This window comes from Engystomops pustulosus, chromosome 3 (assembly GCF_040894005.1).
Source record: "Engystomops pustulosus chromosome 3, aEngPut4.maternal, whole genome shotgun sequence".
Taxonomy (NCBI): Eukaryota; Metazoa; Chordata; class Amphibia; order Anura; family Leptodactylidae; genus Engystomops; species Engystomops pustulosus.
This window is the reverse complement of record NC_092413.1, coordinates 48,797,158-48,814,719: the sequence shown is the minus strand read 5'-3', so window position 1 is coordinate 48,814,719 and position 17,562 is coordinate 48,797,158. Positions and strand designations below refer to the sequence as shown.

The window sequence follows — 17,562 nt, the reverse complement described above, 5'->3', positions numbered from 1 at the left end:
GCTTCGGAAGGTATCTGTGTATATACAAATGTAAGAATCCTTGTAATTGTACCTTGTGCTTATTAAACTTTAGCTTAACAGAGATGTATCATTTCATAATGAATATGTTCAACTGATTATTTCTTCAAAGAAAACTGCTTGCTTTCAGTGAATGTGAATATACTTGTTTACATTTGAAATAAAGTTTAGAATTTTCTCTATACAATAAAACCTCAACGAGCTTATCTACACTAGCAATACAGAAATAACTATAACTTCTGTCTAGTTTTGGTTTGCTTCAATGTACCGATATTTGTTAGCTGTCAGAATGAAATCCATCTTAGTTTAGCTCACATAGCTGTCTAGTCTACATACAATTACGTCTGTAGTCACTTTCATTTTGTTGAGATGATCACAAATATTTCCATACAGTGACAGAGAAATATGGACAAGAGTATAACTGTGTACAGTAATAAGTTGCATGTAGTTTCAATAGAAGTCAATTTAGTGACCTCAAACTGGACATTCCCTTTAATTAAATATCACTAAATAAGAATTCATAAAAGTCATACATTTTCAAGAGCATAAACGAGCATTTGGTCTTAGAGCACCAACTATGAACCTAGCCCTGACCACAGGATTTACGGATCTTCAGAGATTTTTTTACTTACCTATCTCAACATTACTATCTGCAGTTACCGCATCGGCCACAAGGAATGAAGCCTGGATTATTACAAGGAATATCTGAAAATACTTCATCATCTTGGACACTTCAGAAGCTCACGACTCATCGATGGTCAGAAGTCCAGTGCTGACTCTCACAGCTGGTTCCTTGTGAGAAGGTGATCAAGGAAACGCCTAATCTTTAAAAGTGTTTCTGCATTTTATCACCTTTGCGTGGTGAGTGCCTCTTACTCGGACAAGGAACAATAAATTTCACAGGCAACAATGGGATTCCCCAAATTCACAAAAGCCTCTAGTGGAAACCACGACAACTCACAAAAAACTTTCACATGTCTTTTTTAAGACCAAATTGTCTAACAATGGAAGGTACAAAACAAGACATTTTTACTTGTACTATAGTAGCAGCTTGATACTGCGTTATTTATTGGCTCGGAGTGTGGACCCCTCATGATGCCCCACTTCATTGATGCCTGTAAACGTTATAGTGTTTGTCCGGTCAGCTATGAACACTTGTGAGTGGGAAACATAACGTATTTTTATTCCAGGAAACTATAAATACCACATGTGTCACACAACAGTTTGCAGTTACAAATAATATAAAAAAAATCCTCTTTTTAGGTAATATGGGAAAATACTAGTACTATGCCATATGTTTACATAGGAAATGGAGGGAGGGAACTCCAGGGATACAGGCTTGTGTAGAGGCGGTTTAAAGAGTGATAAACAATTTATAGTGTGTTTTTAATACACAGAGCCATATGTTCCTCCGAAATGTTAAGGACAGGACATTCGTTACCTACTGATACATGTATACAGCTACGATAGCATCGTGTAATTGTTGGACGGTGCCCTCACTATAGACTTTAGACCAGTTACACTGAGAGTAAATCTACTGGCATTGTACAGAATTCTTTATATATGAAACATATAACATCATTTAGTATTTTTTGCATCTTTGTGATGCAATTTATGTTTTTATCTGCCTTTATGCAAGTCACAGTAACTTCTACAGAAAAGGTACCTACCTATATAAATGCATAGCTCCTGCTGTAATCTTTGGGAAATTAACAAATGAAATGGACCTAAGGAGGTCAATTCTCTTCCTGACCCACATCTATGGCCTCTTACCCAGCTTAGCCTAAAGTATGGCTATTATCCCATGTCATGCCACAAGGCTTCCTGAAAATTCAGCGTTAATAGGGAACTGCCTTCACAGGGGGCATAGTCTTCCTTTTCCATCCTGCATATTCCTTACTCTAAAATCTTGTAGAAAGCCTTTCCAGAAGAGTGAGGAACCAGACTGAGTCCACTCACTGTCGTACCAGCCCCCAAAGGATTTGGGTTGTAACTTAATGCTGCACCAAAGAGATACAGCAGATTACAACCTCATTTTGGGGAAATTTTTTTTCTAGGGGATAATAAAATGTGTCCCTCTTCAATAATTTTATTTGGTGGGACCAAGGAAACCCAGTCTTACACTGGGTCCATATTCATGTTGGTTTGATATTCAGGTGTTCAAATACTTTTATCCAGAGTTTTTTTTAGTAACAGGCAACATGTAAGCAGAAACAAGACACGAAGCTTCAGACCCCCAGTGCATGATCTCCAAAGAGGGAGCCTCCTTTAATAACTGTAACCTATTTATGTTGCAGTGGACTTTTTGACACCCCCCAGAACCAATACCAAATACAAGTTTCTCCCTTTGGATCCATATGGTATGAGAGAGCTATTTGCATAGTTCTTCTGGATCTTTAGTAGATTTTTCTATTTTAAATATATAAAATCACACAGTCTTTTGTATATGGTTTCACATCTTTTCTTTATTATGTAGCAGTTTAGCAATCTGCATTTATTTTACATAAATTTGTTATTAATTATAGTAAGGTAGAGGATTGAGTCAGAAAGATTTTTCTCTCTCGATGGTTACAGAAACAAGAGAGAAGCAAAGGTGATGAGATACTATATGACAACTCTTTTAGTGAGAATATCAACATTTTAAAGTTGAAATCGTAGAAAACCGAGTCATTTTCTCGCGTTACTTGAATGACCTAATGTTTTTTTCTGTTCATGTCCAAAGATTAATTCACAATTTTGCTTGTTCACATATCTGATGCAGTTTCTGAAGCAGTTTTGGAAAATAAAGCCAGAAAAGCATAAAAAAGATACTTTTTGTATCCACTCTAGTATTTGGTACTAGAAAAAGTATAACTGCATTAAAACTCCAATACATGTGTGATAAGATGCCTGACTGCGGGTTAGAGCTCAATTGTAGTCAGTTTCTCAGGGCAACAAGGAGAATTGTGAAAATCACAATCTATACATGGAAAAAACTACAAGGAACAACTCAAATGCAGCACAAAACAACAAAGTAATGGAGCAAGCTATAACATGTTAATAAGGGTTTAACTGAGCACATTGTACTGAAACATTGGCTGGTCTAATCCTTTATCTAACATAACTTATATCAGAATCCTGTTAGTCAAACATGGGTATGTATATGTATAACATGTATATGTATCCGGTATAGATAGTGTTGTTACAGGGTAGAACTAGCTATATAATGACCAACACGCATGTGGATTTAGTTTTAAATCATGTTTGACTTTATTGATGTTTCTTAGTGTTTTGTACAACATGTAACCCTTTAGTTTGATGTGTGCTGCAACAGCCCTGCTTACCCATGATAATATTCTAAAAACTATTACCGTACGTCCTGTGGGAGAATGGGACAAGCATCTTTAGCAAGACAAGCATCTCCTTTAAACAGTATCTTTCACCATCTTTACCAACTCTGATTTTATTGAGCATTGTTTCAATGATTCTGGCACATATGGAATATTTGTATAGCTCCCACCAATCCCGAGCAATCATTGTCAAGATATACAACTTTCTACTGTCAAATGAGTGATGTCAGACAATCTTCTCCAGCCAAGGACCACCCAGCTGACAGCAGAGAGCCTAGTTAGAATAGTTTCACAGTAGATTCAGTACCCAATATGCTAACTAGGCCCTCTACTGTTGGAAGGGTCCTCTAGGTCTGTAGCACACATGCTGGCCCCACCACTGTGACAATAGAGAGACGAAAATAGAGACAACATTTCAACTATGCCGTAATAAGTGGAGTTCCAGGAGCTGGTAAAAAGTCCTCTTTAACATATAAGTAATTTAATAGAATTTAAAGGAGTTTTCCAGGTTATATAAATTGTTGTTCTGTCCTAAGTTTAGTTCCTCAATATCAGATTGGGAAGTGGAGATTTAAACCCACCTATCTGCTGTTCTCAAGCTCCACACAGCCACAGAACCACAAAGAATGAAGGCAGAATTATAGCTCCATTATTGCTATACAATGGCCAATACGAGCCACAGCAACTTATCTGCCATTCACTTTACCAGCATCTGAGCTGCAATAACCCAACTCAGCCATTACACAGAGCATAGAGCTATAGTGCTGCCCTGTTCTCTGTATCAGTTTCAATGGTTTAATTTAGGGAAATAACAATAGCTAATCATTGGACAGCTTTGTTGTATTACACATGCATCATTGTCCCCTGCGAGGGATTCTTTTGGATGGTCCTGTACCCCTGTATTCTCTATTTTCTCTTTAACAAAATTCCTTGACATTAAGAATAGCCAATCAGTGAGAGTGGACTTCCAACAATCAAAAAATTATGACCTATCCTGAAAGACAGATTATCAATATCTATGACTCAATAACCGCTTTAAAGGACATCTACCACCAGGATGAAGGATTGTTAACCAAGCACATGCCATACTGGTGTGTGCACCCTCTGGCTTGCAAACAAGGCTAATGAGCTCCAGGCTCCATAGATATTAATGGAGCCGGGAGCCCCTCAGACTAATTTGCCTAATTTTTAAAGCCTTTTTACTTAAAAACCAGGACATACTAAGATAAAAAACAGAGCAGATCCTGCCAGGGGGGTCACACATCAGTATGTCAGTGTGCTTGGTTTACAATCCTTCATCCTGGTGGTAGATGTCCTTTAGGGTTAGATTCATCTCTAGGATCATATGGAATTTTAAAATTATAAATTCAGGATTATGGTTGCCTCATATATTTTGATTAGATATGAACTCAAAATCCAGCCATGTTAGATGTGAGTCTAAAGCCCAGTTCACAACTCTGGTCCTCAGAACCAGGAGTGGTTGAACACACTGACCAGGTGCAAGTCTTTTCAGGGACTATACAGAGATAAGGTATAATGGAAAGTATTCAGTATTTCAACCACTCTTGGTTTTGGCTTACACTAACTGATGCAAATAAGTGAAGACCTAAGGTTGGACCCACATCTGTTTTTTTTCACATCATTGATTTTTCACTGAAGCCATTTTGGCCTATGGACACATATAGATTGGGTTTCTCTTCCTGGCTTCAGATGTTTCAGTGATTCCTTACTACCCACTCTTCTCAATGGGCTTTTTTTCCACTGATCCATGGTTGTCCATGAACACAAAAATGACAGGGCTCAAAATACTTTCCCACTGACTAATGATCAGTAGAAAAAATACTGAAGTGTGAAGTGCCAAAATGGCTTCAGTGAGAAATCATTGATGCGAAAAGAAAACCCCAATTTGAGTTTGCTCTAACGGAGATGCGAATTGGGCCAAATAAATGATATAGCAATCCTGTATGTAAGATAATACTTTAACAGTTTTTCCAATCAAAAGGAAACAAATATTCACGGAGATAAATTTGTTTTTTCACAGTTTTTTCACTGTATATATTTTATGGCATGTTTCCATTTAAGTTCAACCAAGCTCTGCAAGCACACCATCTACAATTTAGGGTTGGATATGAGCATTGTATAGAAAATCTGTTACAGGTCACTTTCTCCATACAAAGCAGTTGAGAAGCAGGAATAATCCAGAGCACCAGGGACAGAGCCACGGCTCTTGTATGGAGGCATCTTGGAAATACAGTACTGGGCTTGCTCTGGAGGAAGTTCTCTACGAAGTTCATCAGCCAATATGTAAGGCTGTAGGGAACAAACAGAAAAAATAATGTACCACAAAAAGCATCAGGTAATAATTGTTAGGGCTCATTCACATGGCCGCCTGTGGGGACGTACATGTGACCACATGTACGTCCCCATAGACGGCAATAGCAATAGCGGCGCAGATACGGTGCCACACATGTGTTGCACCGATCCGGGCCGCACACCGCAAAGAGATAGAGCATGATAGAGGGGTCACCTCCTCCTCCTCTCCAGCACACGGCGGTATGCCTGCATGGCGTGTGAATGTACCCTTATACAGAATGCTGAATAAATCCTCTATGCAGTTGCCTTAATAACCCTGCTGCAGCAGTACCATATAATACTGACATACAGTGTTTAAATAGTACTTCATAATGTCTAAATAATATTGCTTCTGCCTTATATGATTTATGGTGGTGCCGGACCATTTGTGCCACCTTATTTATCAAATGTCCATTTCCATTGGCGTTTCTTCGCTGCAGCCATCATTAACATTTATAGTGATTTGCTAAGTGGCTCAGAGTGGTAGTCAACCCGAAAGTGTCAAGAACGAGCAGTGGGGTGAATGGGGAACACTTATCACTACATCTACGCCAGTTTTTTTGCATAGAAGCACTGAAATAATCGCCATTGCTTGCACACTGCAAGAAATTGCAATTACACCAACTCTAGAGCATTGTTTTGCCTGGCAGCGCTACAGCCTGACGGATACATCAAGAGGTCGTATTTGCCTGGACATGGGAGGAGGGGGGGGGGGTGGCCTTTATAATACGCCAGTGTATTATAATTTCACCCAATGTGTCTTTTATTTTTACATAGCCCAAGAGTACAAATTTTCAATTCATTAAATGGAATTTGTCAGGGCGATTTGGGACACTATACCAACTGCACTTTCTCGTGGACCTGTGGTTTAGTGTCGTAAATTACCCTGTTTGAAGTCTCACCGTGGCTGCAATAGAAAAAAAAAACCTTCATACTTAGGTTCCTGGGCCTGTACAGTGATTCAATTAAGTGATAACTTCTGGCTTCATTGCACTTGCACAAGCGCAGTGATTTATTGGTGTACTACAGTATCTTCATTCCATCAGTGCGCAGGTGCCAAGAGCTCCAGACCCAGTAAGTATACATATATTTTTTTTTCTGGGCATAGACAGAACAGCTAATGGGCAACACGGAACACTAAACCACTGGTCCATAAGGATCTGTGGGTAATTTAGTTTCCAAAATCTCCCTGACAGGTGTCAATGAAGGGGCAGTCCAGTGTCCGTGATGCAACAATTTGTTCAACCAACATATTATACAAAAGGGAAGAAAACAATATTTTACCAACCTTATCGGCTGCCAGGATCCTGAATGCAGCGACAACTTGCTCTGCTGAGTCAGTTTCTGCTGTCTCTCTCGTCATAAAGTCAATAAATGACTGGAAAGACACAGTTCCCAAACTATTTGGATCAACTAGGACCATAATCCGAGCAAACTCTGCCTCTCCCTGAAAGAAATCACATATCACAAAATATAACCTGCATATAGACACATGTAATGGAACAATAAAAATCCTGATTTAACTGTTATATTTCTGTGGTATTTATTACATTTTCTATTGGGAACTTAGATTTAGTTATGTTCCTGTTGATCCCATTTTTAAAACATGTATTGACAATTGGTGACTTAGTCACAGCCACTCACATGGCCTATGCTTGATTTTGTGAGCAATATGGGTTTTTTCATAGGCCAGAACCCATTCAATTATTTTAATAAACAAAAAGAAGAGTGAAAAATCATCTGCACCTATTACTGCAGATCTTTAAGAAAAGTTCTTTATTTCTTAAATGAAAAGGTCAGGACAAGATCAATTCTAACGCGTTTCAAATCAACTCAGAATCTGAGTTGATTTGAAAAGCATCAGAACTGATCTTTGCCTTGTCATTATGTTTTAAATCATTATTTTAAGGATTCATTTCGCAGAGCCCGTCATTGCTGGATTAGCTTTTTTCTTTTTACACAATTATTTCAATACTTTTGATCGTGTAATAGATTGTTATTGCATTAGGTATCAGTGGTGATCTAATCCGATAACATTTACCTCCATCCTCATAACACAGGATGACCTATTTCTGTCAAACTCCTAGGTCTAATGGGGTTTGACAACTGGGTTGTTTCAGTGGGATGTCAGGAGGCTTTGCAGAAGCTCCTGAGCCTTTGGGGATGCACTGGATTCAATGTTATATACTATTTTTTATAAGAACAGCACAGTTAGGTTGTAATAATATGCCAACCTACAAAAAGTGGGAAATACATCCTATGCTTCAGGTGAAAACTTGAAACAGTCAAAGTATCGACTATTTCTAATAATACTAAAGATAAATGGGCTGGGAATACATACATTGGCATTTTATATAATTACAAATAGATAAGAACTTATTCCTTACCAGATCATAGCCCATCGAAATAAGGCAGGCCCTGAAGTCATCGTGATCCATCATCCCCTTTTTCCTCTGTTAGTCAATCAAATATTTAGACAGATGAAGTCAGTACTTGCGCAACGTATCATAATTATTCCCCCCAAAAAATTGACAGTGTTCATTATTAGGGTACTTTATACAAAACATCTTCTGATATGAGGGAATAATAATAGAAGGTGGTCACCAATGCAGCATCCACTCCTATTCCACAGATAGGATGGTGCTATAAAGATCTTCTCTCATTCTGTAAGATCCGGGACATCTGAACAATACATGAACAGCCAACGCGATTGTCAACTCAGTTGACCTAGTTTATAAGGAAACCCAATATCTATAAGGTCTATTAGATCCATTACATAAGGACATTACAGGGTGGGTCTCTTACATGGGACTACTCTCTATGAAAAAGAAACTGCTTTGTGAGTAACATTTGTCTCACTATTAATAAATGTGGGACGTCTTTCTTTCTATGAAATTGGTGGACTCTAAAACTTAAAAAAATATATAATCAAAATAAGGCAGGGAGTGGCCCAACAAGTATTCATAATGTTATCAAGGTCAATATGATGACATTTCCAAGCAGCTATTCATTTGTAGGGCAGTAACTGTAACAAGAGGGGAGGCCCTCTACGTAAGTGTAAAGAAGGATTCTGAACAGGCGTAAAACTGTTTTTTTTACTGTAACATCAATGAGATTATGGAACCCTTAGCCAGAGGAAGTTGTCTTCCTAGCATGAGGAATCTACTATCAGAAGTAAATCCAATTGTAGATTCCCCTTCCTTCTTCTGCCCTAATCTGTAATTTAATAATCCTGGAACCTAACCTAACTTGTTAGAAACTTTATTTTAGTAATATGTAAATTAACTGCACAGGTTACTGGGGCGATAACTAGCCTGGCCGGGCACTGGGAGCTAAAGCTAGTACCTGCCCCAGTAACCTCTGCTGTTAATTAACATATTACTAAAATCACATTTTTTTAACAAGTTAAATTCAGTTCCAGGATTATTACAGATTAGGGCAGAGGCAGGCAGGAGGAATCTAACATCAGATACTTCTAATAGCAGATTCCTCGTGGTAGTCCTTATAGACTGGTGGGTTAGTTTCCCAAATCACTTCCTACATTGTCGTGTATACTTACCTGCATCTGGAGCTCTCTGCATGTTGTGGCTAGTGAAAACAGCGTCATACACCCTGGGCTGCACTGCGCAAGCGAAGTAGGTATGGTGCATGTGCAGATAAACTGGGAGAGTGTCCCGCCTTCACATCCCACAACGCCAGTACAGCATTTACTGATGTGAGTCCGAAGCACAAATGTAATGTAAAGTTCTTTTTGGGAACCTAAACCATAAGTCCACAAGCCTATATGGACCTGTAAGTGGTTTAGAGCCTCATTGCTGACTGATCCAGGGATATAATCTGATTTCCAACTCTTGGAATAGGAATATCACAATGAGGGGCATAACTACAGTGGTAACAGACATAGCAGCTGTTATGGGGTCCTCAATGTAAGGGAGGCTGTAGTGAGTGCATGCTGTATGCGTGTGGTGTGTATATAATGTATGTGTGTATATGCTGTATGTCTGTATATGGTGTTGTATGTATGTGTGTATTTGTTGTATGTGTGCATATGTGGTGTGTGCATACTGTATGTATGTTTATACAGTATGTCTATATACTGTATATATAAGTAAATTAATGTGTGTTTATATGAGTATACAACATTTTTATTTTTAAGGGAATCACTTAAGTGCATGATATATATTCAAATCAATGAGGATAAACTATTTTAGTTTTGGGTTGTAGCCCTTTCCAAGCAATATCCCCATTCTGTGTAATGAAACTTGATAAAAAATAACCTTGACTTAATCATATCTCCTCATGGATTGTTAGGCTATAAATAACACTAAACACAATGTACACAGCTTTATTGTATCATGCTTAAAATAGCTGGCCGTGGAAGGGTTGTTCCTGAAGTCCTGATAAGGCTGCATTCTGTGCAGAGAAACAGATGGGAATAATGTATTCTGTTCTGATTTTAGACAGGATGGATCAGAGTAAGCAAAAAGATGTCAAATGGTGACTTTTAAAATGTTCTTTTTGCACAAATGGCATTTTCCTACCATTTAGACATTCTCTGAAATAGGGGCATGACTAAGTGTGGACCGGGCCAATGTCCGTCACCAGATTTATCATCTTCTACATCCTATTTCCCGGTAGGGATATTTTCCATCCATACTGTGGTCTTGATAAACCTTCTCCATATTTCAGATCAATATTGATTTCACACCATTTTACTATAATAATGCTTAGTACCTTGTCAAAGTGATTGAATGAAGAGCGGAACTCATTAATCTGCTCCTGGGTTATGCCTTTGGCATCGCGTGTAAGCATCTGAGTCTCAATCTCATTGATGGTTCTTGCGATTGTAGTGAGCAGGAGCTCCCAGCCTACTCGGATGTGCTGCACAAGACAGCAGAGAACAATGAGTATTCACAAAACATAGCCAGCACTGGATGGGAAGCATCACAACTTTGCTTACCTCCATAGTATACTTTGTGTGTTTGTTATCAAAGATAAGCGACTCCTGTATAATCTGGTGGTCGCCTTCTAGCTTGTCAATGTTATGCTTGTAATTGATAATGTTATGTTCTTGCTGCTTGAGATTGTTCATCTGATCCTCAAGAGTTGTACTGAGGTCAACTGATCCCCGGGCGATTTCCTGTGCAGACAGATAATATTACACATAATCTCCATATTACCATATATTTCTCCATAGCACTATTTTAATACTGCAGTGAAATATTGGGGCACATTTATCTACCCGGTCCCTGCACGATCCCCGCTGTGTGTTGTCCACCGGAATGCCCATCTGCCGCGATTCATGAAGATCGTGCGCCCGATTTCCTGCATGTTTATCGCTTCCCCGATCAGGTCCCCAAAGTTCACCTTCTTCCTCCCGGTGTATGTAAGTGCTTGGCTTGTGACACAAATGAATTGTTAAATCCTGCGTGCAGTCCAATGGCCCATCCCCCGATTTGTGTCGCGTGAAAGCCGTGATTGCGACACAAAACGATCGCGTGCGACACAATACCCGACGCAATCCGGAAAACCCAACGGAAATGCGGCTGCGGGACCCTTAGTAAATAAGCCCCATTATGTTTATCTTTTTTCATATAAGAATAGCTTAGGTATAAATTCCTGCAAAATAAGCCACGTTTGGATGATAAAGAGTTAAATACATGTACTTTAACTTCTAATTTATATGAACAAGTAATTTTTTTTACCTCCATCTTGGTCTGAATCCACGGTCCAATGACATTTGCCTGAGCAGCAAACTGGCGGCGCATTCGTTCATTAGCTTGCTGGCGGGCCAGTTCTTCTTGTAAAGATTGGTCTCTAGTAGGTACCAGCCTTTTCACCTTCACGAAAATAATTAAAAAATAAAAACTAGAAATCAATTCTATTTCTCATTTCACGGTCAAACCAATGAGTATATTAGTATATAGAAAACAACTAACAAATCTTTGCTCACATTGGCTTAGGACCCCTTGATGAAGTGTGTCCCTTAAAGAATCATTTTATAATAATAAAAAAGTGGTTACCACGTAGATAAAGTGTGAGTACATATATAAGAATCGTGTCATCTACTGATCTCTGCCATCACAAGACACACAAAGATTGTTTCACTGGAGGTAGACAGTTACGTTTCTATCGAATGACAGCAAGCAGAGGTCTTAATACATGAATTTATATTCTAACTGTAATGAATATTTGATGTAATTGAGAAAAAAGTTTAATCTATGAAATATAATATAATTATCTACCTTCTCCCACTTGGTGCGGAGCTCTTCCAGGGTAATAGAGCTATATGGATTAACTGAAGACACTCTAATGTTGTAGCTCTGAATCACTTTCTCCACCTCGTTCTGAATTCCTATTATTGCTTGTCTTTCACTGTCCGCTTCCGGCAAAGTGGCTTTAAATTGTTCATGAGCCGTAATTAATGTCTATGAAAACAGAAGTAAATACAGATCATATTATTCCACGGCAATCACTCTGCAGAGCCAGATTATCCCATTTTATACATTTTGGGGGAGTTTTTATCAAAATTGATGCAGAGTAAATTAGAATTTTGCTGCTCCAGATTTATCACTGTGTCTGATGCTGGATGATAAATCTGATGGGTTTTAAGGCTAGGTTCACATCTTGTTTTCAGTATACGCCGGGAAAGCTCCTGAAGTTTATGCTTGGCGGATACATAGAATTATATTGGCAGATAGAGACATAGGGGCTTATTTACTAAAGGTCCGTGGAACACACTTTCGTCGGATTTTAGAAATTTTTCGGGATTTGCGTCACGGTGTAAGCTATTTAGAAGTCGTCTGTGTTGCACGTGATCGGAGTTTGGCCATCCAACTGATTCACACGGAGTGCAGGATTTAATATTCAACCAACCAATGCACTTACATACACTGGGAAAAAGATGGTGAACTCTGGTGGACCTGAGCAGGTAGCGACAGATGCAGGAAATCGGGCACACGATCTTTGTGAATCGCGGCACAGTGCATTGACGTTGGACAATGCACTTCGGGTGAACTCCGTTGGCCTGGTAAGTAAATGTGCCCCACAGTATTTACATCTGTCAGACCAATATACGTTGTATATGGTGGAAAAAGCAAGTTGGCAAGATGCAGATACGTCTTTCCATCCTGCTGCCTCCTGCTGAGCAATGTGTATTCTCAGTGGAGGCCAATAAAGTCTATGTGGACACAGATGCAGCAACACTGCATCTCCCCCGATCTCCGCTGATAATATATGTTGCTCAGCAGTAGGGAGGACACAGTGATGTCACCATTTATAAAAGGACAGTGACATTACTGGGGAAACAACTTGAACATCTGTAGCAAACAATCACTGACTGCTGCCAATGTTCACTTCGGAGGCACCAGACAACGTATTCTATTGTATAAGTAGACCTTGGGATATGTCGGGGCCATAAGTTGTGAAGACACTTTGGGAATCCTCCCGACAAATACTTGCAATGTGCAACATCCCCCACTGGGGCCTAGCCTTTCCTCAGTGGCTGTAGACATCCGGGCCCAGTATACCGGAGTGACTGGCTTATGCGGCCTTGGGCATGCTGTGGTCACAGTGCTTGCTATGGGGACTGAAGGGCTGACCTACAGCCTGGCAAGTCTCCAGCAGGTGGTGTGTGTAAAATCCTGATGCCTGAAGGCTGGGAGAGCCTGATGAAGAAGGTTTCTCCCTGGGCCATCCCCTGAGGTGTTTATAAGAATCCCTCAGTGATGGAGGATGGGAAGCCCGTGATGGTGAAGCAGCCGGATCCAGGGATCACACGGAGGCACGTTGTAAAAATCAACTCATGGTTCTTCATTTGAACTGGAATAGCAGGCAACGGCCTAACATCAAAAGCAGGTTAGCAGGCTGGAAAGCTGGCAGGAGATAGCTGGGCTGGGTGAGGTGGAGGCGAGTCTATACAGTGGACCTCTGCTTCCTGGTAGTATGATGCTGGCTTGTGCAGCACAGACTGGTATTGCACTCTTCTCTGCTTCTTGAATCTACTGACTCTGCAGGACCTGACTGACAATATGCTCCCACCCAGAAGGGGTTTTTATACTCCCCTGGTGAGGTGTCAGCACTCTCCAATCAGCTTCCATCTTGCTTTACAATTAGAACACATCATATAATTGGTTACAGACAATTCATATGTTAACTTTTGTCCCCCCGGGCAGTGGTTCCAGCTGAAATTACTAAGTTAACTCGACTGTAGCTTCTGAGTGAGTTGCGCAGTCTCATCAGAGAGGACGCTATTCGCAACTACCCACCCTTTGCATTGGCAGGGTTGTTGCAAATGTATGGTAAAATCGTGATGTAAACCTATATGTATAAGTTAGTGTAGTTTATGCTAGAAAGCTGTTGTCTGCTCTATGTGTACCAAATTCAGCCACTATTTATATGACGGCTCACCTGGATTTCCTCCACACTGTGGACAATAAACATGTCTTGGAGATCCTCCATAGCTCCTTCCATCCAGATGTTAAAGGGTGCAGCCCTCTTGATAAACTCCAGGTGAAGATGATCCACGGTTTCCAAGAGCTTCTCAGTTCTCTGGATAAGAAAAATAAGAAAAAAAATTAGCTGTATTAAGCCAGGTTCACCTCAAGCCCTAACTTTTAACTTTTTCAATTTACAGAGATATATGAGGGCTTGTTATGTGTGGGACAAATTGTACCTCCTAGAGATAACATTTAATAGTCTGGATATTGTACTGGCAAAAAATCTAATATGGTAGGATTGATTAAAAAATTGTAAGATTTTCTTGATGCCTTTGTTTTTTTACAGCTTCATATATGTGGTTTATGCTGTGTGTTATAGAGAAGTCTTTGGAGCTGCGCCTGCATGTATAACAGTTGTTAGAGGAAATCTACCATCAAAATCAAGCAAGAAAACTAATTTAAGAATATTTACTTTAAGACAAGGTGGGGACATAAAACTAAGAACCATGGGAATGTAATAAATTGGGGGTCACTTATCTTAAAATTTTCTCTTTTTTCTCCCATTACTTTTTTGGCACATTTTATACATATGTGACTTTTCCACTCGCCTAGTAAAGTTAGCCACACAAGAATTTATCTTTAATATCCAGATTTGGACGTTTGAAAATGTTGCAATTTTGGCACATAACTTGGCTAAAAATTCACAAATAAACTCCAGTCCCCACCGGGCGTAGGAATAACTTTAGAAGGTGTTGCAGAAGAGACTGAAACTGTTGTGCAACTTTTTAGTTGAAAGTCGCAAACACCCCACAGACTCAGCTGCATTATATATCAACCTCTACGAGACCAAAACCCAGAAAAACTGAGAAACGAAACGCACTAAGGATAAATGACCCCCATTGTGTTTCTTTGTAGCCCTCCTGACCCTTGATGGCAAATACTAAAACTAAAACATAAAATCATTGAAAAGCATCATAACTTTCCGATCATAGAATTACTATAAATCTATAATGGTCTGGTTTATATTTGTTTCACATCATAAAAAGTTAACTAGTAAATATCCTGTTCACAACAAGCGTCTCACATGAGCCGAGTACAAAATAACACAGCACTGATTGGACCAATTCCTTTAAATTTCGTGTACACGTTTTCTTTGATGTTCCTTAGACATACGTCATGTCTATTTAGAAAACCTCATTTATGATAGGGATGATATGAAAACAGAGCTTCTATTCACAGGGGATGGCGTACTTCAGCCTCTGTTCCTAAGCCAAATTCAGACTAGAATTTATGAGCTGCATTCATTAAAGTTGGGGAAGAACATTTGCATATCATTTCCTATTCTATGAGCTATGGAAGGCTTGACGGCTATAAAAACTCAGCTCTCCTTTGTCAAGGCGCGTTTTGATTTGCAGTCCTCTATCAGTTTCCATAAATCTTGTGTGTAAGATTTCTGTGAAGTTATGAGGGTGATTTATTGCTTCTTTAGCGATTTATTCTTGTAATGTAAATAAAACTTTGTAAAGAATCATATTCAAGAGTATTTGTAGAACTTTGTGCAAAGTTTGTGCAAATATTCTGAAGATTGTGTTTAGTCAAGTGTAACTAGTTTACAAAATGCACCTCAAGAGCTTCCCTTCTTTTCTGGGTTAAAGTTCCAAGTCTGTCCCATTGGTCACAAATCTTTTGACATCGTTCATTGACTCTGGCTGCATCATGGTAGTCCAGCTCACTGGGAAGAGAAAAGCGAAAATCATGATTGTGTTCCAAAACTAGTTTAATACAATTACCAGTTTACAGCTGGAATTATGTATTGTCTATCTACTGTATTATAAATTCTAAATTGTGCCAGAATGCTGATTATTGAGAAACTTGTGATTTTGTATAGTCACATTATAAACTATATTTTCCACTCATTATTTAGTTTATTTAGCACAAATTTACTTTAGAAAATTTCTAAGTTTTTAAAACGGTTCTGCAACTAAAGAGGCCACAATGGCTTATCTCCCACACTTATTTATATATATATATTGTATTTTCTTGAGTCTGTAGCCAGACTGTGAATGGTGCTGTACCCAAATAATGGTACATAGTTAATAGCAGAAGGCTCAACTCCTTATTTATTCCAAATGTGCTTGAGATCAGTAGCGGATTGTAATAAATGGTATTGGGGTGGTAGCCTAGGGCCAACGCCTTCTATGGGGCCCATGGCCACCCAAACAACCAACCAAATTTTATACAGAGGTAGACAATCATCCTTTAAATTATCATACATCTGTTCGAGCACTCAGTACACATGTACACAGGCGCCATTTCTTGACCTTTGAAGCTCCTCCAAAGGTCCTGAAACGACAGATTGAATTAAGTCAGAAGGGACACATCCACCATTCTCCAAGAAGCTTCATTCTAGTACCATATATATGAAGTGAATTTCAGACTTGTTGGTTATAATATGTACACAGCCCGGGGCCCATGGCAGGCTTAATTATACTCCAGATGTATAATACTCTTCCTCTTTATGGAAAATATTGTTGGAAATATTCTGTGATCTTGTAGCACATCCGTGTTCCTACCACTTCATAAGACTCTATAACAATCAACAAGGGGTCCTAAGTAGTGGTAAAATTGTCAGGTGTTTTTTTTCCAGTTTTTACTTTGAAGACTTCGTAGCTCTTACGATGTGGAACATAAGTGGTAACTCACATATTTCTGTTCACCTTAATACTTGAGTCAACAACACTATGTGAGTTACCACCTATTTTACATGTTGGAGAAGCTACAATCTAAAGGAGAAGGCCCAAAGTGATTGATGGGCCTGACCAATGTGTTAAAGATTTGGCACTTGAGCCAACAAGCTCTATCTTATGTCACTGAATTTCTTCATAAGTAACAGATTTTCTTTATATTTTTATCAAGAAGACATTAAAAATACTCAATGCCTATTTAGCCGCTGCTGCTTGTTCTGTACAGTAATAAAACCAAAGGCCCATTGAGTCATTTGTATAAACTGAACCTTTCTGAGTAAGGACTAAATTTAGCCACTAAAATAAGAGGGTTTTGAAAAGCCCAAGATAATATTCTTACCAAACTATGCTAGGAATTCTTTTACACAGTACCTATGACACTATTGAATGCCACGGAAATAGTTTTATCAGCTAAATGTCAGCAGCTGTGAGTCTGTGAGTGGAACATACTTCAGCTCTTGGGCGATGGCAGCAATCTGCTCCACTCGGTCTTGGCGGGAGGCCAGTTCGCTCTCAAATGCTTCATGTTTCCTTAGTAGAGCGCGCACTTCTGTTAAAGATGAAGACTCGTAGTCTTTCTGAACTAGCATTTGCTCCCTTCCTGAAAACAGAAATAAAAAAGGTAAAGTAAAAATAAATAGGGCTCATACACAGAAGAGTCTGGCTCCTTGTACAGAGCTA

At 39.2% G+C, this 17,562-nt stretch overlaps 2 protein-coding genes and 1 long non-coding RNA gene across 3 annotated transcripts in view; 1 reads left to right on the top strand and 2 right to left on the bottom strand.

The window, feature by feature from the left end:
- The window catches only part of LOC140121320 (uromodulin-like), a 29,290-nt gene extending 28,448 nt beyond the window's left edge, over nt 1-842 (bottom strand). The window contains exon 1 of the mRNA XM_072140734.1: nt 651-842. Within this exon, the coding sequence (XP_071996835.1) occupies nt 651-741 (91 nt within the window). The 5' untranslated portion in view covers nt 742-842. The remainder of the gene's footprint in view (nt 1-650) is intronic.
- Nucleotides 1-4,309, top strand: part of LOC140121321 (uncharacterized) — a 40,945-nt gene extending 36,636 nt beyond the window's left edge. Inside the window, exon 2 of the long non-coding RNA XR_011854064.1 lies at nt 675-4,309. This is a non-coding gene — a long non-coding RNA (uncharacterized lncRNA). The remainder of the gene's footprint in view (nt 1-674) is intronic.
- Nucleotides 2,457-17,562, bottom strand: part of ACTN2 (actinin alpha 2) — a 56,740-nt gene continuing 41,634 nt past the window's right edge. The window contains exons 12-21 of the mRNA XM_072140732.1: nt 17,332-17,482; nt 15,761-15,869; nt 14,109-14,249; nt 11,945-12,127; nt 11,405-11,539; nt 10,660-10,839; nt 10,434-10,580; nt 8,087-8,152; nt 6,988-7,146; nt 2,457-5,657 (exon numbers count right to left, since the gene is read on the bottom strand). Of these exons, the coding sequence (XP_071996833.1) occupies nt 5,499-5,657; nt 6,988-7,146; nt 8,087-8,152; nt 10,434-10,580; nt 10,660-10,839; nt 11,405-11,539; nt 11,945-12,127; nt 14,109-14,249; nt 15,761-15,869; nt 17,332-17,482 (1,430 nt within the window). The 3' untranslated portion in view covers nt 2,457-5,498. The remainder of the gene's footprint in view (nt 5,658-6,987; nt 7,147-8,086; nt 8,153-10,433; nt 10,581-10,659; nt 10,840-11,404; nt 11,540-11,944; nt 12,128-14,108; nt 14,250-15,760; nt 15,870-17,331; nt 17,483-17,562) is intronic.